We start from the raw sequence: 18694 nt of genomic DNA, 5'->3' as shown, positions 1-18694 counted from the left end.
CTAATTTGTTTATTTATTCACTAAATGTCAAAAGTTCATCTAGCACCTGGTAGAAACCAGGCGCCAGGTAGGTACTGAGAATACAATGATAACTACACTAAGCCCTAAGCAGTTCTTGGGTCAGTGGGGAGACAGATCTAAATAATTAAATGTAATACAGTGCAGCATATGCTTAGCAATACAGCAGGTAAATCTGCTATGTCTAATATCAAATGATTGTCCTTATAGTAATGTGAGCTCCAGGGGTTACAGTGGTGATGGAAACACATACTTTAAATTAAATAGTGGAAATCAGATAGAAACACACATCCACACATGTATTTTAAACCATAGCTTTAATATGCCAAATTATAGCCAGTATAATTCACATGATTTACCTTGGTATATACAAACGTACTTCTCTGTGTGAAATTACAGCTGTTTCAGTTACAGCATCAGGTTAAAATTTTTGTAAATTATAGGTAAATCAGGGGTAAGTCCTATTTTTTGATCTCCTGGAATGTCATACCTGAAATGTTATGGGTTCTAAGAATAAAAATTATATGACTAAAAGTGAAATAATTTATATATATATAAATATACATATATAAAAATTATATATGCATATATGTAAGTCATACATATATATTATATATGATGTATATGTTTAATAATATATATACTTGTTGGACCTATGATGTTCTTGAAAAAAAAAGAATTAAGTTATTCAGTAAAGCTGTGTGCTAACTTACAATAATTAAGTGGAAGGTCCCAATGAGTAACAATTAAATGGAAACTTAGAATATCAAGGGAAAATGTAAGACCAGTGTTCAATAGGTCGTTAACATAAAGTTTATTTATTTAGATGTTTGTTAATTAAAACTTTTTCCTAGCCAAGTATCTAAAATTTTTATTGTTAGAAAATGAAACCATATCCTGAGCTATATACTTCAAGAAACTAACCAGATATACTAGTTTCAAAACTTGCTTGTTGATTTTTTATGATTTCTATGTTATCTTTAGTAGTTAAAGCTTACTTTTAAAAACAGAATTGTAATTCAGTATCCAGCTATACTTTACAACATCTGTGTTTTCACTTTAATGTATAACATAAATTGAGCATAAAAAGTTAAAATTATTTTCATTTTAGTATAATAAAACAGATGATCCTTTAAAATTAGAAGCAGAGATGGAATCAAAAGACTTAAACCAGCCTAAAAAGAAACTTACTCCTTGGAGACATCAAAGGCTTGGGTATGTATTTTGTAAGAAAAATATCATGGTATTTAGATGATCAACATGGTGAAATATTTACTCTCATTTCATTTCTGTTAGGAAGGTGAATTCTGAATATAGAGCAAAATTTCTGAGCCCAGCCCAATATTTTTATAAAGCTGGGACTTGGACACGTGTGAAGGAAAACATACCAAATCAGGTGAGTGTATAAGCTCAGGAAGCCCACATTTTCTTTGGCACTATATCAGTTTGATTTCACAATAGTTTCACCTAGTAATAGAGATGACAGTATGAAAATGTATGATGCGGTAATAGCACTAAAAGTATCAGGAACTTCAATTGTATGTATGAGGATATAGTTTATCAGTGTGTTTAGTTTTTTTAAAAATACTAGCTTAGAGATTAGTATTATTATAAGGTCTTTAAAGTTAAAAATGTTTTTAAAATCAAATATTTATGTTAATGAAGTCAGTTTATAGAATTGTAGCATTATAGATTTGATTATTTTATAACCTTCAGACCTCTCTCAATTCAAGATTGATTAATTTTTCAAGATTAGTTTATCTGACTGACGTGCCCTGTTAGCATGTACTAATAGTGCAGTCTGCAAGCACAAGGAAGGAGTGGCCTGTGTTGATAGAGGTTTGAGTTCTAGTGTTGGGATACCCTGACATATGGGAGAAATTCTGAGGATCCTAAAGAAAGGTTGGAAGAAAAGGGTAATTCTAGAATTGGTGAGTGCTAGTTTAGTACTAGCTTCTTATAGCCAAAGGATAAACGGTGGAGCTTTTTTGGTTATTGTGTAGTTAGCATCTTTTAAACTACATCTTGATGGTTTGCTCCCCTTTCTGTGTGAATAAGCTAAATGAGAACATTTTGGATTAGACATTATAAAGAGAGGGATAATTTGGATGGGGAATGAATCTTATTTAGCTCCATACTTTAAACCATGGCTAACAATTATGTGTAATCAGCCTCTGACACTTTGAGCTTCTGGTTCTTGGCTCTGGCAGCTCCCAGACCTATGTCCTGGTGACGATATTGCGTTGGCCAAAAAGTTCGTTCAGGTTTTTCCATACGATGTCACAGAAAACCCGAACGAACTTTTCGGCCAACCGAATATTACTGGGGGCAAAATTCCTATACTCACCTTGGTGAAATCAAGTTAAAAATGAGAACATTGAAAGCAGCCATGACAGAAGAAAGGAATTGAGTCAGTTTTGAATTCTTGAGCAGTTTCTGACCATGCCAGACCTCCGTGAGGATCTCTGTGCCTGAGGAGTCTGACGGGGAATGGGGGAAAACCCCAGGCAAAGGCAGGAGCAGAGTGTGGCCATAGAGGGCGTGTGTGGCCAGTTGGTAGGTGTCAGCCACTGCCCTGTCGTGTTCCGGTACTTTGCTAGGTTGGGTTCATGAGAAGCTCCTTGTTTTGGAAAGATTATCACTTAGTCTGAGACTTCTTTGAACTAAGATGAGTTGGTATTTAGGCCTCAGATGTAAACATTTAATGGACTCAGAGGACTGTTATGTCTGGAGTCGTGATAATGTGACAGTCCTTATCCTGCCCTTGTGGAAGAGAACATTTTTGTTTTTGTTGTTAATTTAAGATCAGTCTTTAAGATTTCCTATTATAATATCTTGGTAATGTGACTTTTCTGAAGGTTTGTTTTATTAATTGCTATAGGTGGTTGAAAATGTTTAAATTAGTAGAATAGTTTGCCTTAACTTCATGGTCAAAATCATTCAAAAAAACAAATTGGAGTTAGAAAAGAATAAGAATTTTTAGTTATGAGGTTAGCGATCACTGATAGTGCTAATAGTTTTAGTCGATCAGGTCATAGACATTTAATATGGGCCATATTTTCTTATATCTTACATTTTTTTCCCTGGAAGATACTTACTGTATGTGGCTGATTTTGAGGTACCTACGTATAAGGTACTCCCTCATTTTCCTACTCCTAACATTTCATGGAATATTATTCACACTCGTCAAATGCATTTGGACATAAGTGACTTTTTTATCATTAGGATATTAACGCACTTTGAATCATGTTACAGTTTTCTAGTCCATGTATCATCTTCATTTCCCTCTTTCTTCTTTGAGATATTGTACTTTTTAAATCTATTTATAGTCTAGTCACTAGATATTTTATCCTGTGTCCCAAGTTCCTATTCACATAACATTAGGGTAGTTGATTTTATTTGTCCAGTGGTTGTATATTTGTTATCTCTATACTATAACCAGTGGCTCTATTCCTAATGCTCGCTTGAAGGCTGTTTTTTAATAATAATCAGCAACTGCAACTGTTAAGTCCAATCCTCAGAATAACTACTGGATCTGTGTTAAATGTCTTTTTTTCCTGATTGTTAGGTAGTCTTCTAATCCTCCCAACTGCATTGGTTGAGATAATTTTTTTCTAATGTGTCTTCCAGAAATAGGACTTTGTTTCAAGATGAAGTGCCACATTGAGACATTCTGTAATTTGACAGACACTGTAAGGACTTTTAGGTATAAGATGACTCTTCATTTTCAGGGGATGATTTTGGGAAAAGGAGTATTTTATTCCCCAGTTTTCTGAGTTTGAATTTTTCACATATAAATTTTAAACAACTTAGTTGAATTCTTAATTTGGGAAAAGAAATCCAGAAAGGAAAACGTTCTACTTATAGCATTTAATATTATGTAACCTGATGGTGTTACTTGACCTGAAAAGGGGTGTGTGTGTGGCTTTAACTGAGTTAGGCATGGTTTATTCATACCATTTTTAGTAGCTCCTTTTTTTGGCTGTAGGGATTGTTTTTAATACTGAGTTCACACCATTGATTTTTTTTTCTCTTTCTAGTAGAACACCTTACTTTGGAAATATCAGCGTCCTATTTTTTCATCTGAGTTTAGGACTACAGAAGTTTAAAATCATGTATTTGTAAAATATAACAGTACTAAGATTATTAACAAAGATTGCTGATAAAGTCAATTTAAAACATTGAGTTTTGAATGTCAGTAACAAATAGAACTGAATAAAGTTTTACAGAATTTCTGTATCTCCCCTCCCTTCTTTAAAAAAAGTTGATGTCAGATAAAACTAGGTCACTGTGTACATGGAGGGGATGTTCGTCCATCCTCTCATTCATCAGTCAGTGAGGTCCTCCCGTATGGATAGAATGCAGCCTTCTCTGCGGCTCCTTCCTGCTCCACCTTACACACAGTGCAGGACTGGTAGGACCCCCTTTTGAAACCACTCCTTCAGTTTATATCTCATTTGTTTATTATGGAATAGATCGTACCAATATTATGATAATGATTTATCATATACGAGGAGATCGGCCTGCTCTACCAGATTGTGAGCACATTGAGTGCAGGAACTTTCTTGCTTATCTTTGCTACCAGCCGTCTAGCTCAGGCCTAGTGCTTAGTCCATACTCAGGACAGGTTGTGGAATCAATGTTGAAAGGCTACATTCTCCCTCACCTCAAGGAGTTCATAGGTTAATGGGGAAGAATGACACAAGCAATAATTCCAGAAGAATGAAATAAGTACTAGTGGGGATATGCACCAAGGGCTTTGAGAACCCAGGGGGGAGGAAGTGATCCTAAGGCATGAAGATGTTATCATGTAGGTGATGGAGTGACCATGACACATTTGAAGCATGGGGGTACTTATTAGAAATAAAATCCGGATTATATCAAGGCACTTTATTACAAGCTTCCCATGCATTCAGAATACACTGGTTAAGAGTTCAACAGACTCAATACCTATTAAATGCAAAAACCATTATTAGTAATTTTCTTTAAAGTATAAGAGTTGAAAAAATGGTAAATGAACATGGCTTAATTTTTTTAACAGTGAAGAAAACAATATTTTGAATTATCTTTTAGGAATGTTTCAGGTTTGGTTCATTAGAGCAGTAGGACTCTTTTGGGATTATGTGTTTTCTTTTGCCCTGGCAGGCGCTGTCCTTTGCTTTGTCTGATTCCCTAGAGATGTAGCACTTGCATCTCTCTGCATCAGTAGTATTTCCTTAAGGAGCTGAGGATATGTTTCTCCAGTTGCTTTTGCAATGCCAATTTTCATTATTTGCTTTTTTGCCTTTAAGTGAGAGAAAAGCAGTTTTTTTCTTTGCTTTTATTTTTTTAACTTTTTATTTTATATTAGAGTATAGTTGATTAACAATTTTGTGATAATTTCAGTTGTACAGCAAAGTGATTCAGTTATACATACACATGTATCTATTCTTTTCCCATTTAGGTTGTTACATAATATGAGAAAAGCGATTTTAGCAGACAGTATCCAGGTATCCTTTTAAGGCTAATATTTGTATTTATGATAGGAAAAAATTATACAGTTTTTTGAGAATAAATTATTTTAAGCAGATTATTCAAAACTTTTAAGCTGCAACTTAATTTTTTTACATTGTGGAATTGTATTCAGGGAAGCCAGAAGGTGGCAGTATGATGTATAAAATGAAAGGGTTTCAATGAGTATAAAAGACTCCTTTTCACGTGAAAATATGTTATTTGCATATTAGGGAATTCAAGTCACCTTATATCAGTAGTTCATCAGAACTTTTTTTTGGTATCCTGTTGCTTTGTCTAATATATTACAGTTATTATTTTGTGGGATATTCTTTTAAATTATGTATTTAATACTGGTTTTGCTGATTACAAGGGAATGTTGAGGAATGTGGAGAGGAAAGCCTCATGACTCTCTCAGTGGAGCTTCTGTAGTAGTAGCAGCAGGTGTATATAAGCCCAGAAGTAAAGACTGGGGCTAGGGGTTTCTGGCATGTCAGTACTCTTCCAGAGGTGGGGAAATAGTAATTAGGTTACCTTGTTGCGGACAGCATTCCACCCATGCAAGAACGTGGTTGATTTTCAAGGCAATGTTAAAGTATCTTGGTTACTGAATTAAATGCTACTGAAAATACTAAAAAAAAATTGATTGACAAGTTTGGTATATATTTAGAAGGAAAAATAATAAGGTATTTCAGTGATTCCCATTAATATTCAATTATGGCATTAACCTGTCATTAAGTATGTTTCTGTATTCCTCCCCTAGGGTTCTCTAAATGCCATGTGGTATGCGGAGGTTGGTTGCTTTTGAGTTTTTAAATCTGTAATAATGCATAGAGTACTTGTGTAATTTCAGTTGAAGTAAGAAGTAGGTGTCGATATTTTTCTTAGCTGCTGCAAATTTCTCCCTGCCTGCTGGCCTGAAGTAAAATAACTGCACTGTGCATCAGCTTGACTGTTTTAATTTCTGCTTAAAAATGCACATAGTATATGTGGCTACTTTTGCCTTTCTTTCTCCTTGGTCTCTGGCTGTATTTGTACAATGTCTTGGATATGCTACTTGGTGATATTTGCAAGGGAGCATTTACAATGATACATGATATCTCAACTCTCCTGCATAGGTTAAAGAACTCCGAGAGAAGGCTGAGTTTTATAGGAAACGAGTTCAGGGAACTCATTTTTCTCGGGACCATCTGAATCAGATTCTGTCTGAAAACAACCGCTGTTGGGATGTCTCCTCGACCACGAGCTCAGAAGGAACCATTAGTAGCAACATTAGAGCACTAGATCTTGCTGGGTGAGATGTTATTTGTGGATGGTGGAAAAGTATGTTATAGATTATGTAGATCATGGAATTACATAGGAAAATGATATGAAGACTCAAAAGTCGTCTAGTCTAATGGAAATATACCAGCCACTTATTACATTTCATTATTTTTAGTTTATTCTCTGTGAAAAGTAAAGCTATACATACTTGCTTTACACGCTTGGGTAGAAATAATACATAATTTAAATCTGGAAGATTGGATTTTATAAAATTCCTTCTTAGCAATTAAGAGTAGACTAGGGATGACTATACAGTAGACGTAAAAAACTTTAAAAAGTAAAACAAAAAGAAAAAGGTAACAATAATAAAAACTTAGAGAATATTATCTATTAGTACATTTCCATTATCATTCATTAATGGATTTTTGTGGTTAATATGGAACTTCCACCCCGATTCTATGGAAGAATTCTCTGCTATTTTGGGTTTTAAAGTGAACACAATTAAACTGTTTCTAAGAGGAATAGCACATCGATTTGTAGCAAATAAAATAGTTTTTGGTTTTTATAGTGTATTAGTGTAGCCATACATACCAAATTAACTATAAATTCTAATTATGTGACATCTGATTTTAAAAGTTCATCACAAAATCTGTTAACAGTGACTTGAAAAGATTAATATATCTAAAATATAAAATTGGAATCAGCTTATTTGATCCATAAGTACACATGAGTTTGTGCACAAACCCTAATTGAGTAACTGAACAAGTTAGACCATGTGAGGGGGTCCTAGTTTATGTATGCAGAGGCCACTCGAGAGATACATGTGAGTTTTATCAGCAGTGGTGCAGGCATGTATGTGTGATGGGAGGAGTAGAAGGAGATAAATATAATTTATTTTGGAATATTTTAATAGATTGTAACTTTAACTTCTATTGTAAAATGAACTCTTAATTCGATTTTTTTCTTCAGTATCTGGGCAAGGCAATATCAGTGGGAAACAGAGTTGTGAACGATGGAAGGCAATGACGGACTTATTAAAATAAGTATCAATTAGAAACCTCAAACTACTCAATTTAAAATAAAACTTATTTTTGTTATGCAGAGATCCTACAAGCCATAAGACTTTGCAGAAATATCCTTCTACAAAACTAGAAGAAAAAAGACCTATCTTGGAAGAACAGCCCCAGAAAACTACCACAGAGAAATTGGGTGTGTCAGATGCTCCCATACCTGTTAGAAGGCGTCTGGCTTGGGATGCAGAGAACACCACTGAAGACACACAGAAACAGCCAAGAGAGGAGGAGGAAGAGGAGGAAAGGGACAAGCAGGTTAATGTGGGAGAGCTAGAGAAGTTGGAAGTACAGGAAAAATCTAAAGCAGACAAAATAAAAGAAGGGTGAGCGTTTTAAATTAATCAGTATATAGACGCATTATTGTTCACAGTTAATATGTATTTCGTTTTGTCACTAATTAATTATAGTGGTTTATACTTTGGTTTTATGACTAATAAAGAGCAGATTTTACTTTAATGTCACGAAATAGGCATTTCTTTATGGTTTATATAATTTGATTCACTCAGGTATTTGAGTCACCACTACTTGGTAGTTGAACACTTGAACATTGAGCTACTTGGGGAGGAAGTAGTTAGGGTTATGTTCATTTATATTCTCCTAATTATGATTTGCTAGATACCTCTGGAAGTATGACTTTGTGACTTGAAGAAAATAACCGATATTCTTTACTATCAGATGGTTATACTACCAAAAAGAAAGAAAAGATGTTTTGTAATATTAAAATAAGTGATTTCCTACCAAATGTAAAATAGATAGCTAGTGGGAAGCAGCTGCATAGCACAGGGAGATCAGCTTGGTGCTTTGTTTCCACCTAGAGGGGTGGGATAGGGAGGGTGGGAGGGAGATGCAGGAGGGAAGAGATATGGGAACATATGTATATGTATAGCTGATTCACTTTGTTATAAAGCAGAAACTAACACACCATTGTAAAGCAATTATACTCCAATAAAGATGTTTAAAAAATTTTTTTTAATAAAATAAGTGATTTCTGCAAATAGCTAATTTCCATTGATTTATATGCAGAATGCTTTGGGGAGTGGTTCTCTGCCATTGGTTATGGTATTTTTTTGTCCATAGTCCAATGCCCTTAGCATTCATTCGTGAGTTTTGCAGCTAATATGGAAGTTAGGTTCTGATATAATGGAAGAATTCTCTGGTGTGTTGCTGACTTGCAGTGATCTTAACTCTTTTCCAATATTCAGTTACTCTTAACTGTGCGTAGATTTGTTTATTTTTTTCAGAAACAAAATGGCCTTCTCTTATAGGTCTATCGTTTAATTGCATAATGATGGCAAAGTATTTTTTTATTATATTTTCTGGAGGACATGCTTCATAATTGTTTTAATTTGTAGGTCGGAGTCGTCTTCTGTGTCCTCAGGAAAAGGAGGCAGGCTTCCTACTCCGAAGCTAAGAGAACTTGGTGGAATCCAGAGGACTCATCACGATCTTACCACTCCAGCTGTTGGTAACAGGCAAACACTGTGCAGTTCTTATTTCACCTGCTTTCTCTACATGATAATTTAGTTTAATCAAAATATAACATCTTTTGCATTTTTCTAGGTGGTGCTGTTTTAGTGTCTCCATCTAAAATGAAGCCTTCAGTTGCAGAACAGAGAAAAAGAATGTCCTCTCAGGATGGCTTAGAAACTTTTAGGAAGGTAAATATTTATATTTTGGAGAAAAACATCTCTTCAGGAAGTGATTATTTTAGTCACATGCAATAAGTGAATGAGAGGTTCCGATTTTAGAAAATTCTGCCTATCATATATGGAGATGATGCTCTTAACTTACTTTCAGAAGGCAAAGGCACTGAATTGTTTTTTTGGGTAGTGGCACTGTATTTCTGCTATACTTTCAATTTTTGTCAGTAGTGACAACAGGAAGAGAGAGAAGAAAAGCAGTACTATTGATTGAGCATCTTCTGTGGCAGTTTTGTTCCAGCTATGTTCCAGATGCTGATTTAACACTAGAGATGTAGCAGTGAAAGGAGCAGGTAAAAATCCTGGCCCTCACTGAACTTACATTCTAGTGGAGGAGAGAGACAATAAACAGGATAACTAGGTAAAATGCATAGTATTTTAGATAGTGATAAGAACTAAGGAGAAAAATAAAGCAGGGGAAGTGAGTAGGAAGTGGCGAGGGAAGTTCTCACTGAGAGGGTAACATTTGAGCAGAATCTGAAGCAGGTGAAGGACTGACCCATATGCATATCTAGGAAGGCATTCCAGGCAAAAAGAATAGCAAGTGCAAAGTCCTCCAGGTGAGAAGGTACCTGATTCTTTGAGGAACAGGCAGGAGTGGAGCTGAGAGCAAGAAAGGGAGAACAGGATGGGCAATGAGGTCAGAGGCATAATGAGGAACTCAATTGTGTAGGGCCTTATAGGTCATAGCAAAGACTTTGAATTTTATTCTGAATGAAATGGAAAGCCTTTAGAGGGGCAGAGGAGTGATATGATTTGACTTGGGTTTTTCCAAGGTCACTCTGGCAACTGTATTGGGAATAGACAGTAGGGGTGCAAGAGCAAGGGCCTGAAACTGGTTAGTCAGTTACAATATCCAGGCAAGAGGTGATGGTCATTTGGATCATAGCAGTAGCTGTACCAGGAGCTAGATTTGGTTATTTTCCATTGTCTACCCCTTGGTTGCTGGTAGGCAGAGGAGTCATTAAACTCACTGAACACAGTCATTTTTTTCCTTTGTTTTCTTACAGAAGCTACTATTATAATAACATTAAATCTGTAAGTCATTCAGTTTGCAGTGAATTATCCCTGTCATTCAGTTGCCCTTGGTTAATATCATTCTGTATCTCTTCTTTTTTACCATAGGAATTAGGAAGACTATATTATATTATCCAGAAATATTTTCACCTTGAATTGTGGGAGTGTTGTGGGGCAGCAGCAATTTGGGGAACTTCTGTGGGGATGATCATAATAGCTAGCATTTACTGAGCACTTACTATGTTCTAGGCTCCGTGCTAAGTACTTTACATGTGTTAATTTGTTCAGTCTTCATAATGGTGGAGTAGGATTTGTCCCCAGGCAGTCTGTTCTCAGAGCCCACATTTTTAACCCCTAAACAACACTGTCTCACAAGACTTGAGAGTAGAATTCTCATGATATTGGTTTTATAGTCAAGTACCATCTGTACATTTTAAAAATGATATTAAAAACCCAAGTGTATGTTAGCTCACTTCATTCAGCAGATGTTTCTTATCCATTTACTTACATGCTAGATGCTGTGGTTGTGATAATGAGCAAAAATAGACATGGTACATGATTTTGTTGAACCTACAGTCTTGTGAGAATCACACCCCCAAAAAAGTAAAATTAAAACTAATAATAGTTTCAAAGAAGTATATAGTGCTGTCCTGGAAGGAATTGACCTAGTCATGGAGATCAGGAAGCTTCTTGAAAGTCAAGGATGCTTCTTTGAAGAAGTCATAATTGAGTTGAGATATAGAGGAAGAAGAAGAGTTAACCAGGTAAAAAGGGAGGGGAGGAGAAGCATAGCATATGCCACAGTCCCGTGGAGAGAAAGGGCATATTTTTTTGTTTTTATTTTTGATGTGGACCATTTTTTTTAAGTCTTTATTGAATTTGTTACAATATTGCTTCTGTTTTATATTTTGGTTTTTTGGCCACGAGGCATGTGGGATCTTAGCTCCCTGACCAGGGATCGAACCCACACCCCCTGCATTGGAAGGTGAAGTCTTAACCACTGGACCGCCAGGGAAGTCCCATGGACATAGAGTTTTAGGAAACAAAGACCAGTGCAGTGTGTGGCAGGGAGCAGGAGCACGATGAGGCTGGAAGAGACAGCAATATTGAGAATTTCTTTCATCTCAAGTAAAATGGAAAACGACTGAAATATTTTAAATATGAGAGTGTTGTGATTGATTTATGTTTTGCAAGATCTCTCTGGCTGCCGTGGAAGGCAAGAGTGGACTGTGGATACCTTTGAGAGCCCATTGCAGTAGTCCTGATAGGAGCTGTGATAGCTTGGACTAAAGAGGGTGGGCATAGACGTGAGTGAAACTGAAGAATTGTGTAAGGGGAACAATGTCAAGGCCTGGAGCTGGGTTGGATAATGACTTCTAGGTTTCTGGCTTGCCCAGCAGGATTGATGGAGAGTGCCACGCACTAAGAGAACTCTGCACGAAAGCCATCTTTGGAGGGGAATATCAGGAGTTTCGTTTTCATTCACTCAGTTCAGAATTTACTGTGCTCTTACTATGTATCAAACACTGTTCTGGGATCTGGGGATTCATTGGTAATCAAGATAAAATTCCTGCGATCGTGGAACTTACATTTTCATTGGGAGAAGTAGACAAATGATTTTTTAAAAAAGAATTTCAGATAGTAGTAAGTGCTATCAATTAAATAAAACTGAAAATGACCTCCAAGAGGTGGGTGAGACTGCTTTAGTTTGGGTCATCAGGACAGGCACCTCTGAGGAGGTGACATTTTAGCAAGACCTGGCTGATGAGGGAGGTGCCCATGCAGAGATCTGGGCTGGAGATTGTTTTCCAGGTAGAAGGAACAGCAAGTGCAGGTGAACAACAGTGAGCGTTTCATCGAGAGTGAAGAGGTCTGTGTGACTGGAGCCTGGAGAAAGCAGGGGAGAGGGTGGGAATGAGGGTGGAAAGGGAGTGGGCAAGGGAGCTGGGTAAGGAGTGGGATGTTCTTCTAATGGCACTGGGAAGCTCTTGGAGGATTTTAAGCAGTAAAGCAGATATAGATCTCTGATACACTTGATAACTAAAATCACTCTGGCTACTCAGTGGAGAATGGGCTATACTGGGGGAGAGTAGAAGCAGTGAGGCCAATAAGGAGGCTTTTAGGTTCAAGAACAGATCATAAAGTCAAATTAAACCTGGGAACCCCATGTATTACAAATATTCTATAGATTTAATTCAGGTTTTAACAGTAATGAAACCAATTTGACAGAAGTTCCAAATTCTACATATATGTATACAAAAAGAAAAAACCAAAAGAACGATTTTCATAAGAGATCTTTGTAATTAAAAAGGGAAGCAGGGGCTTCCCTGGTGGTGCAGTGGTTGAGAGTCCGCCTGCCAGTGCAGGGGACACGGGTTCATGCCCCGGTCTGGGAAGATCCCACATGCCGCAGAGCGGCTGGGCCCGTGAGCCATGGCTGCTGAGCTTGCGTGTCTGGAGCCTGTGCTCCGCAACAGGAGAGGCCACAACAGGGAGAGGCCACAACAGTGAGAGGCCCGCGTACCGCAAAAAAAAAAAAAAAAAAAAAAAAAGGGAAGCAAGTGGAAAATTTGTGATTTTATCTTAGATCTTGATTTAAAAATATTTGTTTTTTGGATGAGACCCCAGGCTATCTCCCCTTTGAAGCAATAAGCCCTCTAATTGCAGAAAATGATGCCTAAGGTCAGAAAGCAATGTTTTGAACATTACATTGATAAACTCAAAGTTAATAACTAAAGGCAACAATTACAAGGAATGATCAGGAAAGTTTGGGGCTATATTTGATTTTACTTGTTTACATTCTCCTAAAAAGTAAAATTATACAGGGACTTTTCTATTCATGATATACTATCATTGTGGAAAAATAGAAAATACTGAGCAAACCAAAAAAGAAGGTAATTCATACCTACTGTTCAGAAACATCCGTTGTTGAATTTGAGTTTAGATATATAGTGTATTTGTTTATTATACTGTAGATAAGTTTTCATAATACATTTTTCTCACCTAGCAATGTATTGTGAACATACTTCCATACCATTAATTTATAATCTGACTTTTAATTGTGATATGATGTACGATCTGTAGTTATACTATAGTTTTTTTTAACTAGATGCTCATTGTTGAAATGTATTTTTTAAAACTAGATGCCTATTGTTGTTATTTCTTAGTTTTACTTTATTTTGAAAAAATGCTCTAAAGAAATCCATTCTTTACCTGCATTTTTGTTCATACTGTTGTTACCTATTTTTATGTAAATACTCCCTAAGTATTAATTGTGTGGTCAAAGAGCCACAGTATTAAGGTTTTTGCTATCTTGCCAGCTCCCCTGGAAGGTTGTCCTACCAGTAACACTGGATAAGAGTGCCAGTTTTCTGCATCCTTGTCAGCTCAGGGTATTATAGTTTGTTTGTTCTAATTTATCTTTGTAATTTGGTAAGTGAAAAATTACTATGTCATTGCTTTTATTTTGTAATTATTTGATTATCAGTGAGGTGTGGAATATGTTTGCTATTTGTAATTTGTATGTATATGAATTGCTGACATGTATCCTTTTTCTACCTTTAAATTAGGTTTATCTTACTACTTTTAAAGAAATATTTATGTAACAGTGATAATAATTCATTGTCCGTCCAGTAAGTTGTATATTTTCCCCAAGTTTGTCATTTTTCTTTCATTTTTTAAATATTTACATATCTTTTGTTTTTACTTAGCTAAATATCTTTATCTATATCGGTTGTTAGGCTTATAAAACCTTCCCCACATGGAGGTTACATAAATTTTCCCCATATTTTTTCCTACTGCTTTTATGGTTATATACTTTTGTGTGTTTAAATGTTTGTTTTGTTTATATATGTACACTCGCATATACGTATTTTGTTTTGTTTTTGTCATTTAGAAAGAAAGTCGTGCTATACCCCTCCTGACTTCTCCAGCTGCTGGTCTAAAAACAATTGATCCCTTGCCTTTGAGGGAAGATTCTGAACCCAATATCCCCAAATTTGCTGAGACAACTCTTCCAGTTTCAAAAATTCCAGAAAATCCAACTAACACACCTGGGCAGTCTCCATCTCCACCCTGTGCCCCATCCTACTGGCATCCTTCTCGTCGAATTCAGGGCTCCCTGAGAGATCCAGAATTTCAGCATAATGGTAATTACTTGGATTTTAGTTTTTTGTCTATTAAAATGAAAGTGTTATACTGATAGATACAAAGGCTCTGAGTATATACTATGTATTAATAAGTTGTGTTATTTAGTTTTTTAGTTAATGTAATAGATTTCTTTAAATAGAAAAAAATCTCATCTCTGGAACACTCAGTTGTGCTGTACCCAAGTTCACTTTGGTCTAAGTGTGAGGTGTCTCTCATGTTCTTTCCCATAAACATCCAGGCAACTCACTAAGTGCCATAGCACCTCTTCCCCAGGCGTGACAACCAAAGATGTCTTCAGACATTACCAAATGTTGCCTGGTTGTAGAATTCAAGGTCATAAAATATTTTCCTTTGGTTTTATTAGGTGTTGCTCTGCTGTTTTCTAACGTCCACTATTATGACTGAGAAGTCTGAAGCTCTTTTTATTTTTGATCTTTTGTTTGTGGCTTTCTTTTTTTTCCTGGCAGCTCTTGGCATCTTCTCTTTATACCCAGTGCTCTGAAGTTTTATAGTGGGTCCCTTTTCATTCATTTTGCTAGTACTCACTAGACCTTTTCAATTTGAAAAGTCATGTTCCTCAGTTCCGGGAAATTTTCTCAAGTTATTTAGTCAGTGATTTCTTCCCCTCCACTTTCTATTTCTTCCTTCCAGCACTACTATTTTTCAGATGTTGGACGTGTTGAACATGATATTTTCTTATCTTACCTCTCCTATTTTCCATGTCTGTCTTTTTGTTTTAATTTGAAAGGGTCACTAATTTTTATCTTCTACTTGAGTTTTTAAATGATATTTTGCTATATTTTTAATTTCTAAGATTTTTTAAACACTACATACTCCTGTTATACAGCATCCAGTTCTTATTTCATGGATGGCATGTTTTATCTGTTTGAGGAGATAAATGATATATATAATACCCCTATTTTGAATATGTGCCCCCAGTTGAATCCGGTGTCCTTCAGTCAAAGTAGCTCTGATAAACCTTCTCCAGCAATGAGACCTCCATTCCTCTTTTGGGAGAGTTACCCTGCTGTACAAATTTGAAGAAGGATCTGGCAGACTTTTGTAGAAAGACTTTCAACTAGATTCCTGACTCAGTTTTACCTTCGCTCCAACTCTCAGTGGTACTCAGAACTCCCAAAACCCCAGCCATCAGGGGAGCAAATTGGTTGCTTCTTGGTATCCCTCCTCTGCTGCTAAGGATTCAGCTCACTTGGCTATGATGACCACATACTCACTGCCCTTCCATTTGCTTCCCACTTTCCAAAATTTTGTTGCTGTTTTCTTGCTTCCCATTTTCGCTGTCCTGTGGGTTTATATCACTTTTGTAGATGTGTGTAGTCCAGCTGCCATCTTTAAAGAGAAGCTTACTGTATTTCTTTAAAGTTAGAATAGATCAGTATTTTCACTGAAAAGAATCCCAGGAGATTATCCATTGTTTGTTTACATATTTGCTAAGTACATTATGAATTAATGAATGGCCCTTTGGCAGTAATTTCTATTAAAGTTATAAAATTAATAAATTTTCTGACAGCCTACCTTCACTTAGAGTTGACTATAAATAAGATACACTGTTGGGTGGCTTTGAAGGATAATTTCTTCTGGCTTTTTTTTTTTTTTAAGTGGGAAAATCAAGGATGAACAATTTCCAGTTACCCCAGCAAGAAGCCTTTAATGATGAAGGTATTTTAATAGTCAAAGAACACAAGATAAAAGTATAATGTTTTATTATATAGTAGTTCATAATAGTATGATCTTACATTTGGTTAGCACTTTATAGTTTACAAAGTACTTCCACAGATGTCATTTCATTAGAACCTTGAAACCCTGTGAAGAGGGTGAAATTATCCCCATTTTATAAATGAGTAAACTGGAAAATAAGCCTTGAAGAATCTTTTTTAAAACAAACAGTTGGCAAGAGATTGTGCCTAGCATCACACCTAAGGTCAGTACTCTGTTTTACAGCCTGGGTAGCTGGTGGCTCAGGAATTCAGCCTAGCATTATATCCATCATTTTTTTCATATGTCTGTATATTCTTAAAATATATATAATTAGGGAAAATGAATTTTTTTTCTTTTGTTTTGACAAATTCATTTGCTTCTAATAGTGGCAGGAGGAATTTTGAATTCTCAGTGTTGAACAATTGAAATTACTATTTTAAATGCACCCTAAGAAGTATGAAATTACTAAATTTATAAATTTTGAATTTGAAATTAAATTTGAATTAATACTTTATGTATTATAGCTTCACACACATTAAAGGTTTTCTCTTAGCAAGTTTGAGACTTTTTTCAGAATTCAGTGAGCTGGAAATCAAGTTGCTATGTTTTGAAATGCCAATATCTGGACACTTTGAATCCAGTTCTGTTTTCTTTTTAATGGAAGAACAGTGTTTACAAATAACTTGATAAGAGATTTACTTGCTCCGATTGTGGAATTTCACTAATAATGAAGGGTAGCATATTAAAGTCAGACATTATTTCTACATTAAGTGAAATTATTTTAGAAATGTGATGTGAGTACCATGTTAAGGTATGGCGTTTCATTTTTAAAACATTAAAGTTCTGCTCAAACAGCTGTGCTTTTTAAAGTAGGACGAGACAATATGATGATGAACTGTTTCCAAGTAATACTGAAATCACAGGCCAAGTGTTTAGGTAATGACATAGTGGGATTTCAGGAAGGAAACAGAATGCTCATTTAACATTAAAATGTTTGATTTCTAAATATGATAAACTTGGAAAATTACTATGAACTATCCTAAAAATGTTGATATCTTGTATTTTAATAGATTACTGGTTTCTGACAGAGTCAATATTGACATTACAAAGCTTGATGCTTTTAATTTGCTGTTAATGTTTTGAAACATAGTATTTTTATAAGACATATTTTTTGCACTGAATATAATTCTTTCGTTGCAGATGAGGACAGATTGTCGGAGATTTCTGCTCGCTCTGCAGCTTCTAGTCTCCGGGCTTTTCAAACTCTGTCACGAGCTCAGAGAAGGAAGGAGAATTTCTGGGGCAAAACATAATTAGACATACACCTAGTTAAATTGTTTTTATCTAGGGGAACCACTGGCATAATCTTCTTTATTGCTTTACTATGTTAAGACTACAAGTGTTTGGATTTTTTTCTAACATTTCCTACCTAAAAAGAATTGTTTGATTTTTCAATAGCCAATTCAATTTACTTGGAAAATTTTTAACATAGGTTCACAAAAATTTAACTTTTGAAGAATTCGTTTTGCATCTGTCCCAAAGTACAAAGACATAGAGTATATAGTTCTTCACATGTTCTAACTTGTATTAGGTGTCAGGGGTAGCTGGTAGAATTGTGAATTTCACCTATCCAGAGAATATTCTTAAAAATGAATAAAGTGAAGTAAAAATTAAGATATAAGTGTGAAGTACACATTCCCCCCAAGATTGGCTTTATGTATGTTTACAGTTGTAGATGTCATAAAATGAGTTTGTTGTTCCTTTAACTTTTGCTGTGGTGTTTATTTTTATTTTAGTACCTTCTGTATATGGTTACAGTGTTAAAATAATTGTTCTTTAGATTGAAAATACCAGCTTTTGTATATACTTATTTATGTAACAAAGTTTGCTGAGAGAATATGTATATTTTTGATCTTTGTGTGTATTCTGTTTGTATAAGGACTTTGGCTTACATTTGAATAATGTCTGAATTTTGAAAAATTATTTGTAAAATGGAGAATTATAACTTTGTAGACATTTTGAAATAAAAATTGATCAAGTGTTTCAGTTCTGTTTGTTTCAAGGGTTTCAAGGGTTTGGCTTCTCTAGAAAGTTATTATCTGGAACAAATAATTATTTTTTAAAAACATTCTACTCACAACAACTTAAACATATCATACTTCTTTTGCAGCTTGGTCCAAATGCAGCAAAACTGAGTCCACAATGTTTTTGCACAAATGTAGGAAAAATGTAGAATTTCCAAGGCAAACTCATTTTTTAAAAATT

General features: G+C 35.3%; 1 protein-coding gene across 2 annotated transcripts in view; it reads left to right on the top strand.

The window, feature by feature from the left end:
• MDM1 (Mdm1 nuclear protein) overlaps positions 1 to 18464 on the top strand; it is a 29071-nt gene extending 10607 nt beyond the window's left edge. Inside the window, exons 6-15 of one of the 2 annotated variants that reach the window (XM_060023852.1) lie at positions 1130 to 1233; positions 1315 to 1414; positions 6272 to 6301; positions 6627 to 6802; positions 7874 to 8167; positions 9197 to 9309; positions 9405 to 9502; positions 14457 to 14709; positions 16331 to 16390; positions 17630 to 18464. In XM_060023852.1, the coding sequence (XP_059879835.1) occupies positions 1130 to 1233; positions 1315 to 1414; positions 6272 to 6301; positions 6627 to 6802; positions 7874 to 8167; positions 9197 to 9309; positions 9405 to 9502; positions 14457 to 14709; positions 16331 to 16390; positions 17630 to 17742 (1341 nt within the window). In that variant the 3' untranslated portion in view covers positions 17743 to 18464. The remainder of the gene's footprint in view (positions 1 to 1129; positions 1234 to 1314; positions 1415 to 6271; positions 6302 to 6626; positions 6803 to 7873; positions 8168 to 9196; positions 9310 to 9404; positions 9503 to 14456; positions 14710 to 16330; positions 16391 to 17629) is intronic. The other variant, XM_060023853.1, reaches the window with a different exon arrangement.
• Positions 18465 to 18694: the final 230 nt, after the last annotated feature.

Source organism: Delphinus delphis, chromosome 11, assembly GCF_949987515.2.
Source record: "Delphinus delphis chromosome 11, mDelDel1.2, whole genome shotgun sequence".
NCBI lineage: Eukaryota > Metazoa > Chordata > Mammalia > Artiodactyla > Delphinidae > Delphinus > Delphinus delphis.
The sequence above is the reverse complement of the archived record's forward strand: the minus strand, read 5'-3'. Positions and strand labels throughout refer to the sequence as shown.